Here is a 10899-nt window from a genome sequence, read left to right on the forward strand (position 1 = left end):
GAGTTAGGAGGCAAGAAGCAAGTCAGCTTCTCTATGAACTTTTCCTGTTACCTGCAAACCTGGTGGCTGCAGGCTTTAACAACATTGATCCTCCCTCTCTTTCTCTGAACACCTTGTTCTAAGGCAAAAATATTCAGCACTTGACAACCAGAGTGCTCTTACTCCTCAACAAAGTGCTGCTGGGATGCACAGGCACACGCACACTTCTCAAAGTTATCATCACAGCTTCTGCAAAGAATGGCCATCAGCAACACTTAATTTACTAGAAATATACACATTTGAGGGCAAATACAATTATTAGTAAGAGTCTGAAGAATTATTTGGAAGCATAAAAGAGGTGTCAGTAGGGCATATTAGATTCGTCTAATCTTCAATTACTGGAACATTTATGCATTTAAAAAACCCAAACAGTACAAATCCATGAAAAGGGAGCACTCTATTGGAAAGGAATGAGAGTAGCCAGAAAAAAACCTAGGTCAGAAGTATTACAAAAAAAGAATTAGATATTCATAATTATTATTACATAATATGAATATTAAAAATAGGTCCAAAAGGAATCCTGAGAGGCCATCTAGTCATCCCACCCCCACCTCCTAGCAGGTAGAATCAACCATTTCTGTATCATTCAAACATACCGTTATGAGCAGCTCTGCTATCTCCTCTTACTCCTTGAGTGCCATCGTGTCTTTCAAGAGTGGAAATGGAGCAATCAACTCCTTTCTTTTCTGTGACCTTTTTTGTATTTGAAGACTGCTACATACTTGAAAGCCCAGCCTTCTCTTCTTTAGACTAAACAAACCCAGTTCCTTCAATCTTTGCTCATAGGTCATGTTTGCTAGACCTCTGCTCATTCTTGCTGCTTTCTTCTGGCCTCTCTCCAGTTGGTCTACATCTTTCTTAAAAGTGCAGTGCCCAAAACTGGACAGAGGGCTCCAGCTGAGACCTGGCCACTGCCAACAGCATAGAAGGATACTTCATAAGACACTCCTGTTTATACATGCCATTTGCGTTTTGTGTGATACTATGGCACTGTTGGCTTTTGTTCAGCTTGTTTTCCACTAAAACTTCCAAGCCTTTTCAGTAGACCTGTTAACCACTTCTTCCTCAACTTGCAGTTGTACAGTTGATTGGCTTGCCTCGTGTTGTAGATGAGCACTGACTTTAATTGGAACATTTCTCCAGTTTGCTAATATCTTTCTATCAGTAATGATATACTAACAACACATTGTTTGGCACATGGACTTCATAAGAAACATGAAAGCAACTGTTCTTACTATGGAAAGCTTTTAAAGTCTTCTGCAATTTGCTTTAAAGCAAAACAAAATCACAGTGAAAAAAAATCTACTTTTCATAATGCAACATTAGAGATTGATAAAACTCATGTCTTCTCCCTGCAGAATCAGTTTTGTGCTAGTAAAATTGAATTCCAGAACTCCACACTGTGTACAGGGAAAGCAAATCTTACCATAAGTGTGGTATTTTACACTGTAACCCAACAGTTGTGGGGGAAAAAAAATACAGTTAACATGATAAACATTTGGAAGAAGAATAAACTGTAAACAGGCAGCAAATACAAGTGCTCTGTACAATCAGAGACTAGAATAATTGTTTGCCATAGCTGCAGCTTTTTACTTAGGATCTCTCAGGTGTAATGGAAAGAAGAAGAAAGATGAACAAGTAGGGGAGGAATTAATCCCACCTGGATTGTCCCGGAGATCATTTGTGCCTCCCTGAGCAGAGGCAGGCTGGGCTGCCCAGCCGAGTCACTCAGGCAGGGATCCACACACAGGGAATCCCAAAATCACGTGAGATGCCACAGGTAGACTCATTTCGGGACTGTGCCTTAGAAAGCAGCACAGTGGCATGCATTTCCACGTGGAGGTACATGCAGAGGGTAACTGGTAGCAATGCCTGACCCACAGAACCCACAGGAGACAAAGCTGCTGACAGCTCAGAACCCCAGCAGCTGGGAGGCTGGTTTAGCACAGAGCTTGCCACCTACCCCTCAGCTGATGTTAGAAAAGCACAATTATTTCTGTTATAGAACATACTCTACTTTTTAAAGACAGAACCACCTTGCTTTATGCAGTCATTTATTAACCCTATGAAAGATTTTGCTAGATAAATATGTAACAGTCCAGTGGAATTTAATACATTAACTTTTATAAAACTCACTGAAAAGAAGCACAAACTCTCAGTAGCTATTGTATTTCAGAACACAACTGTCCTCCTTTGCATTCTTAATTCCTTCCCCTGTAAAGAGATGGGTAATAATGCAAAAATCTTGTTATACTGAGTGTACCATCTTACTGAAATTATTCCATTAGCCTTGGGTTTTTGATACAATAAATTGCCACCTTTAGGCCTGCTTCTCTAACTATTTATTCCAAGATAATTCAGGCAGCTTCACTAAACCTGCTGTAGAACAGCACTGTAAGGCACATCCAATGGAAAAGCTTCCTTGATTCAGTCAGGCTGCTGTTATCACAGTAATAAGAAATGTCCCCTCCTGCTTAAAAGGTGGCACATGGTGAGATGAATGGCCAAGGTATGCCATGAAGTATGTCAAAGAATGTTGCTTCTTGTCATAATTTCATTTTGATTGTCCATGCTGGAAGTTGTTAACATTTCTACTCAATTAATTCTACAGGCCTACGAAAACTTTGTGGAAAAGCATGGAAAAGAAAAACTTCTTCCTGGTCTTGAAATGAACCACAAACAGCTGTTTTTTGTGAACTTTGCACAGGTATTCTATATTTCTTGACTGAAGACTTTGAAAATCACTTGAAGGTACAGTTTAACAGTAAATCGGAAAGAACAGGCTGAGCACTTACTAAGAGCTCGCAGAGTTGCTAAGCTGGGCAGTGTTCACTGCAAAGTAGAAAAAATAAATTACTGTTGGGTAATCTTTGTCATCCCTAGATACATTAATTCAGCCATAAAATGAGAGCAGGTCTCTTCCTGGACAAACTTATAGCTAACAAATGCTTTTCTTTGTTATGTGTTTAGGTATGGTGTGGAACATACAGACCAGAATATGCTGTGAATTCCATCAAAACTGACGTGCACAGCCCAGGCAAATTCAGGTCAGCACATATGATAATCTTCAGTGCACTTCCTATGTGCAAGACAACTTTTAGCTACAGAATTTAAAGAACTCTGCACAAAAAGCTGGGTGCACTTACCAGGGTAGATGTAGGCATGCACACATATACAGACACAACACACTGGAGGTGGTTAAGAGAAAGACAGATAGTCTGTGCCATCTGATGAATGAACTTCCATCCTTCAATAAAGTCACAGGAAGAGTCTCAATCTGTAGGGTAGAAATCTTTGGGGCAGACTAGGACCTTTCTTTTTAACTGAAGTCACAGCAACCTATTCATCAGTTGTGTAACAAAGTTTTTTGCTTTACTAAATTGGTTTGGTTAAATACCCTGAGATCAAGTGCTAATGTAGACATCACAGCACCTATTTGCTTTGGAAGGCTGTGTCATCTAGAGGATTTCTGTACACAATAGCAAATTTCTCTCCTGGTACCATTAATTCCCATATCTTTCTTTCAAAGGCTTTTCAGAATTATTTTGTTTATCCCACATACTCAAATATTTAGTGAAAGCAGTGACTGTTCCTTTAATTGCTACTTGACTGGCATTTCACCGTGGGTGGTTTTTGTACTATCTTGAGATTCCTCCCAGAGACAGTTTATGCCTCAAGTCCCACCCCTCAGCACCCTGGGTTGTAAGGCTGATGAGGTTCCTCAGAACAGTGCCTCCTCTTTGTGCTTCACATTTGTACAAGTCACAAGCCCTTTGAAATTCACTAGTTCAGCATCTTTGTGTAACTGTATTTGCATGTATCTTGTATATATTACATCACGTACTGTGCTGTTTTTACATTAGTATGAAAGGCTATAAACTTCATATGGAATTACACAAGTATTAATGAGAAACCACATTAACATTTTTAGAACGTAATTTTCAGGTGAGGCCTCCTTAAGAGGTCTAAAATAGAAAGCATTTCAGTACAAGACACACACAAAATTACTGCCTGATGACATACCATTTAAATGACAACAGCTCCCACTGTGCCTTTCTTATTATTTGGGGGTTGGAGTGGGTTCTTCTGTCATTTAACACCTGCTACACTGACTGCACGCTATTTCTCCTTACAGGCAGGATAGGCAGCTCTTCATGAACATGGTTAATTGCACAGTACAAATTTAGTTTATGGGCTAACAACTCTGAATACTGGACATGTAGAATCTCTTGTCCACTGCATAAATAAGAAGTTAACAGAAAGATGCCTTAGATTGAGTAATCATCAAAGATAGGTGGAAGAGAATCTGTGTCTGAGTGTTAACATGCAAAATTAAAACAGATACAGGTCAAACCCTGCTTATGTACCAAATCCCAGTATTTCTGGGGGTGTTAGTAAACAAAGCAGGACTCTTATTCCACCGCTGGTTTATCCATTTGTTATTAACAACTCTAAGTAGAGTTTTATTATACCCAAAATACTTTTTGCTTTGTCTGGCAAAATCCCATTTTAGCAATTCTGGTCCTTAAGAGCAGTCAAGTCCTGCTATGTCACTGAAACACATGACTTGCTTTGTAGTAATTTTTCTGTGCTGTCTCCTCCTGTTTCACAGCTGGTTTCCTAGACCAGTTAGCAGGTCATCTCACTTTTGGTCTTGTAGAGATAGTCAAATTATTGCAGATACCAGCTGCTAAACCTCAACTTCTGTAGATGCTTCCTGGTTCTGTTGAATCTAATGACTAAGGTTATTCACAGAACAATCACAAATTACTCAAAGCAATGGTTCTTCAAATAATTCCTGGTCCAGAGTCAATATACATCAGTATCTACACTTGAGATTTGAAGCAGAAGTAGTTGTTCTGCAGAGGTATGTACATGCTGTATTTCCATGGAAGGAATGAGCAACTCAATACATTGACATATGTTCACAATTACACATTTAAAAACTGCTTTGGCTAGAATGCCCTCATATTCACTTGAAAGCTGTTCTTTGTATGAGTTTTTTCCTGGAAACTCATTCACTGGAACAATTGTGAAGAATGCTCAGAGAAGCAATATGATCTCATTTGAAACTTGATTGGTATAAAAAATGTAAATGAACATTTACTGAGAAGTTACACTGCAGTCTTCTACCTCAGGGCCTTGTTTTCCCTTTACTAAGCAACTTGACAGCAAAACATAGGTGAAAGAATCCTCAATTTAAACCAACAATAAGCAATAAACCTGTTCTGAGTAAAATAAAGAGAATTTCTGTGAGAGCCAGTAACAAAGAAAGGGCAGGTTCTGTTCTTTGGGGGGTGGGTGTCAACAGGGACCATACAAACTGAAAAGAGAAAATACAGGCACTGCTTGAGGTGAAATAGAAGCAATAGTCAGAGTTCAGAAATGCATGCATTTCCCACAGTATTTTGAGGAGACACACAAGAAAAAAAAGAAGTTACCAGATGTGAATTGTTTTGTTTGTTTTAAACAAAGGAAAGCAACAATTACAAGATATTGTTGTTTTGTTTTAAAGGGTCATAGGATCATTGCAGAACTCTCCAGAGTTTTCTGAAGCCTTTTCATGCACCAACAGAAACTACATGGATCCTGCTAAAAAGTGCCGTGTTTGGTGACAGAACTGTAAACCTTTCATCTCGAGAAGCTTCCCAGAACAGCAATTTTGAACTTATTTTGAGAAGGTGAAGAGAACTGAGCAGAATATGCTAAAGTACTCACTGTAATTCTTAGTACACAGGCAAACCAACAAAATCACGCCCCAAAACATTAAATAAAAGACTAATGCCAATGCAGCAATTAGCTGCTCTAGCTGACTGGCTGCTTTTCCTAACACTGTACCTCGTAGAATCTAAGTCACTGGACAGTGTACAGTACCATTCACTTGTAATAAACCTGGGCCCCACTGACCAGTGGCTTTTTAGATTTATTTTAAAATGTCAAAGTGTAACACATTATCTCCCAAAGGTCGGTGAATGCGTATTTCTCATCAGGCAGAGGGAGGAAATACTAAGTAACCCAGTTTTAGACATCAAAACATGATAGTAACCAGTTTATATCCTGTCAGACTTTGTACCCCTACTATTATGATAGATCTATTCTACCAAATGTTATAATTTTTACTTGAAACCATTTACACAAGAGGAGTCCAAAGACCTGCTGTACTTAAGTAACTCACTAATTATTCCAGTGTGTACTACCTGAAGTCACTATTTACAACAGATTATTTACTGCTTTCCAGCCAAACTGCAGGTAATTGTAGGTAACTTTAGGTAATTTATTAATTTTTGAACATATAATCTGTAAGATTGTGATCAAAGACCCTTTCACAGTTTTCTAAGCTCTTTTTGCTTTCTCTGAAGTTTGTCTTTTTTAAAGTTTCTAGTAATGTATAAATCATAGTTTTTATATTTAAATCCAAGCTACACTTTTGACTTAAAGTATTGTAATATATTTTATCAGCGGCTGCATAGAACTGAGAAATTTGAGTAAAGCATGGTATCAGGCAATAATGTAAGTCTATAAAACTGAGCTCTCCGATGGAGTACACCATGTTCAAATGTTCAGGCTGACTTTCTCAGTGTATAGGGTATGATCCTGCACAATATTTGTACATGTTCAATGTCAGTCCTCACATCAGTGAAGCTGCACAACTGATTGCAAGAATCAGAAGGAGCTTTAAGTAAGAAGGTAAAAGGCTTTAAATCTGCAGTGATATGTATTAAACATCCTCATGCAGATTGCAAAGGAACTTACTGCTTTGTGTATCAAAGCAAACAGATTTCCAAAAATAAGTACCAGATACCTCAGATGACTGCTACAATAGGTGTATTTAAAAATCTATGTTCCTTTTAGCTTTCCGACTTTGTCATCTGATCAAAACATTTTGATAATAAACCGAAATTATGAGCCAATTGCAATGTGTGTTCTTTAAACAACAACAACAAAACACAAAAAAACCTCTCTGCAAACACATTTCTGTACTCGCCCCCAGCACCACACCTCAGCATCTGTAACAAGCAACACAAGGAGAATTTTCATCATATTCTTCCAGTTTACAAGCAGATGTCAGTAGGTTATTTAATACCAATGAAATCGCACCAAACTTGACAGCAGAAAGCTTTCTGTTCCAGGACTTTCTCCCCATAGTATGATCAAGTCACTCCTAACCACTAAAGGGAGGCAGAGTGAAAACCAGCAGAACTAAAAACAAAACTGAAGGACTCACCACTCACTGCAGCATTCACGTTTTCTGCTTCTTCAGTTCCACATTTAAACACTCCCGGATTTCACAGTAGGAGTTCCAGTTGCATACAAGTGCACTGGTCCATTCTAGCATTTCCATGAGCCTGGCATGAGGCACCTGTGTATTCAGTAATTTGCCAGACTCACTGCCTAAAGTTTTAAAACCAGTAAAGATGGTATCACTGACACAAACGCTGCATTGGTAAAGTGTGTTTTCCATCAATTTTACCTGCCTTGGCTACATTGGCTAAGAAAATGTAGTTTCTGTTTTACTGAGAAGATGCTTACAATCAAGTCGACAGGAACCAGAGAGATGAAGAATTTGTGACAATATGTAGAGAAAAGATAGTGCCGTACGAAGTGTGCATCAATGTGTGTTTGTTAGTGTTCAAAACCAGAAAGAGTGAAAAATAGCACAAAAAAAGAAAAAAACAAAAATCAGTATTACCTCAACAGAAGGCAAGGAATTTCTGGAAAAAGACAGCATTCCATACATAAAAGAAATAAAAGTCTGTTAACACCTGATGAGTATTTAAATTGATCTTAACTTGTGGATGAATATAGGCTATCTCCTCATTTTAGAATCCTCCAATTCCCTTGCCTTTGATAGTTTTAGCCCTGGTTTTCCTTTTCCAGCTACTTAAGTCACCTTCCTTCTGTACTGCCTTAGAGAAATAAATCCCTGGCCAATAACCATACAATTACATAATCCATCTGCAGTGGTTTTGTCCCATTTCCTGCCCACTTAAGCTTTAACTTCTCCCTCCACTGTATTCTTCTTTAAATACATTCATACAAGTTTGGGTACTTTAAGATAACAGCTGTTACTTTGCAAGCTGGCTTAGCAGAGCCATTTCCAGCATTTGCTGCATCAAGGCTGCTACAAGTCGAGCAGGATTTACACTCATCAGCATTGGAGCTGGGAGAGGTCATCAAGGGAGCATTACAATTCTTCTCCCCAAAAGCTTGGTCAGGCTGCCATTGTCAAACCCTGCCTACCCTCCCAAGAGCTCTGAAGTTCTGAGGAGAGCATCAAAATCTGAAGGGAAGAGCTGGTACGTGCCTGATTTCCTCCTCGTTATACATTCTGCATTTTTTCATTTTAGCTGAAATGTCACTTCAGCTTTTTGCTTTATCACAACATCCTTGTTAACACCAATGAAATGTACACAGGGAAAAAATATCTACAGGCATGAAAAAAAAAATTAACAGCTCTATGATATATTTCCTTGCAAGTAAGGACAGTCACGCAAAAGTCTAATGAACAGTGAGACCGAGCTATAGGAGGATCCAGTCAGCAAATTTCTGCATTTGTCTATACTTCTGAAGAAAAACCCCCACTCCATTTTACCTAACACCAAAATATAAACAAGTTAAAGTATCCCTGTCGGCTTCCGTAAAAATCTAAGAATCAGTCACTGTAGTTCTACAGATGTCTTTTGGTTGTTTCATTGACTTAACTTGACTTTCCACAGCAGCTGACTGACAAAACTTTGGGGACTACATAAAATACACACAAATACCGACATTGGTCAATTAATTGGAAAGGCATTAATGAAACAGGTACCAAACATACCTAACACACAACCATCACTAAATAATTCATCTGAGTACTGCTAAGGTGCCATGATTCGAAGTAAACCAGCTTCACTCCAACTGCAGGGCCCTGTGCTTCATGAGGCCAAGGGCAGATAGGACTGCACCACCCAAAGGGCCCTCGAGCCATAGACCAGTGTCTGGACACACAGCCCATGGAAAAGCTCCAAGGGTGAGGATGCTGCTAAGAATAACCCTCAGGGATTTCTGCTTCCAGACAAAAGACTCCTTAACCACTACTTCTTCTTAGCCAAGTGTTAATGTATTTTCCTACATATCTACATATGCTACATTTACTTCTTCCCCACCCACCCCCACTTTTGAACATCCCTGTTTCAGTATCTGACTTTTGAACATCCCAGTTTCAGATACTGAATCATGGGCATTTACATTAGCTCCAAAACATAAAAGATCTGAGTTTTCTCAGTCTTTTGCAACACCTGGTGGAAAATAACAGTACAGCAAGAAATAGGTAAGACACAGCACATACTGTGTTCAGAGGAGCCACAATGGATTCACATATCTTCCACAATCTTTCCAGCTGCTCAGGAAGTGTCCTCTCCATACATACATCTCTGCCCCTACATACACCAATCATTATTACCTTTTATCCACATAGAAATGGACAATCATATTACTATTAGGGTGGTGAGGCACTGGAATAGGTTGCCCAGGGAGGTAGTGAATGCTCCATCCCTGGCAGTGTTCAAGGCCAGGTTGGACGAAGCCTCACGTGACATGCTTTAGTGTGAGGTGTCCCTGCCCATGGCAGGGTGGTTGGAACTAGATGATCTTAAGGTCCTTTCCAACCCTAACTATTCTATGATTCTATGCATACACACACATGAGCTCAGTGCGTGGGGCAAATTACTGGTGTTTCATTCAAATCATTGGGTCATTTCATTGCTCAGCAATGAAGAAGGTTGGAACAGGAGCACAGCTCACATTGTCTACATTACTACAGCAGTACAGAAAAACAATAATAAAAAATCTAATTCTGAAGGTGTAATATTCATAGAAGGATAATCTAATATAAGAAGATTAAGTTATCTCAGAATTAAATCCCCCCACTAACCCAAAAAGTCCAAAAGCTATTTTATTAGGAGGCACTGGTATCAATTCTCCTCCAAAAGAATCAAAAATGCACTTATTGAGTCAGTCACCCTATTAGTGAGCATAGCAGAATCTGGAATTACTTTATATAATACAACCAACTTTGCACTACTGGAGCAATGTCCCACAGAACAGAACACAGACAGTTCAGAAAACAAATGAAAGTGGCACCAATGATCATAAAAAAATAAATATGCTGGGTTTTGAGAGCAGGCAGATTTTTCGCAAATTATTCAGACTCCACATGCCTCCCCTTGATGTCTCCTCTGATCTGCATTAATTCAATTCTCATCACATCGCACATCAAGATACCAGAACCAAATATGGGAGGAAGTGATGGCAGTGACCAAAGGCAGGAAAATAAATTTTCCTCATAAAATCAGTGTTTAATAGATATGGGTCCTAATGAGCTGAGACCAGCATCTCAGACTCAGTAACAGGCAGGAGGCTGGATCCGTGACCTGAAGTCCTACTCACCTCCTTGGTTTTGAAATTATATTGATTCCCTTGTGCAGGCCCAGCTGCTGTTGTGCTGCCTGGAACTCTGCTGTGTAACTACAAATGTTTAGAAGACTTCGCATCAAAGACTGTTACCTCTGGTAAGGGAACCACTTCCTGTACCCAGGAAGGAATACGAGCACTTATGCCCAAACAACGCAACTCTCTTAGAGCCTTTACAGGTACCATCAGAATCTTAGAAACACAGCAGAATCTAGCAGTCATACATCTGGGACAAAATTTCTCATGGTGACAGTATTCAGACTTCCCATTCACAGCTTCTGTTTTACACTGACCTCCTGGCAACAATGGTACCATTCAGTATGTTCTCCATTTTCCCTGCAGACCCTCACGTAGCAATTAGCTATTACACTAATGGAAACAACAGAACACAGTTCAGAATAATCCTTT

At 39.3% G+C, this 10899-nt stretch overlaps 1 protein-coding gene across 3 annotated transcripts in view; it reads left to right on the top strand.

Annotated features, from left to right (window-relative positions):
• The window catches only part of MME (membrane metalloendopeptidase), a 45675-nt gene extending 38725 nt beyond the window's left edge, over positions 1 to 6950 (top strand). For all 3 annotated transcript variants that reach the window (XM_031042705.1, XM_034064002.1, XM_005141976.4), the window contains exons 21-23: positions 2651 to 2746; positions 3010 to 3086; positions 5555 to 6950. In XM_031042705.1, coding sequence (XP_030898565.1) covers positions 2651 to 2746; positions 3010 to 3086; positions 5555 to 5654 — 273 coding nt within the window. In that variant the 3' untranslated portion in view covers positions 5655 to 6950. The remainder of the gene's footprint in view (positions 1 to 2650; positions 2747 to 3009; positions 3087 to 5554) is intronic.
• The last annotated feature ends 3949 nt before the right edge of the window (positions 6951 to 10899 follow it).

Source organism: Melopsittacus undulatus, chromosome 6, assembly GCF_012275295.1.
Source record: "Melopsittacus undulatus isolate bMelUnd1 chromosome 6, bMelUnd1.mat.Z, whole genome shotgun sequence".
NCBI lineage: Eukaryota > Metazoa > Chordata > Aves > Psittaciformes > Psittaculidae > Melopsittacus > Melopsittacus undulatus.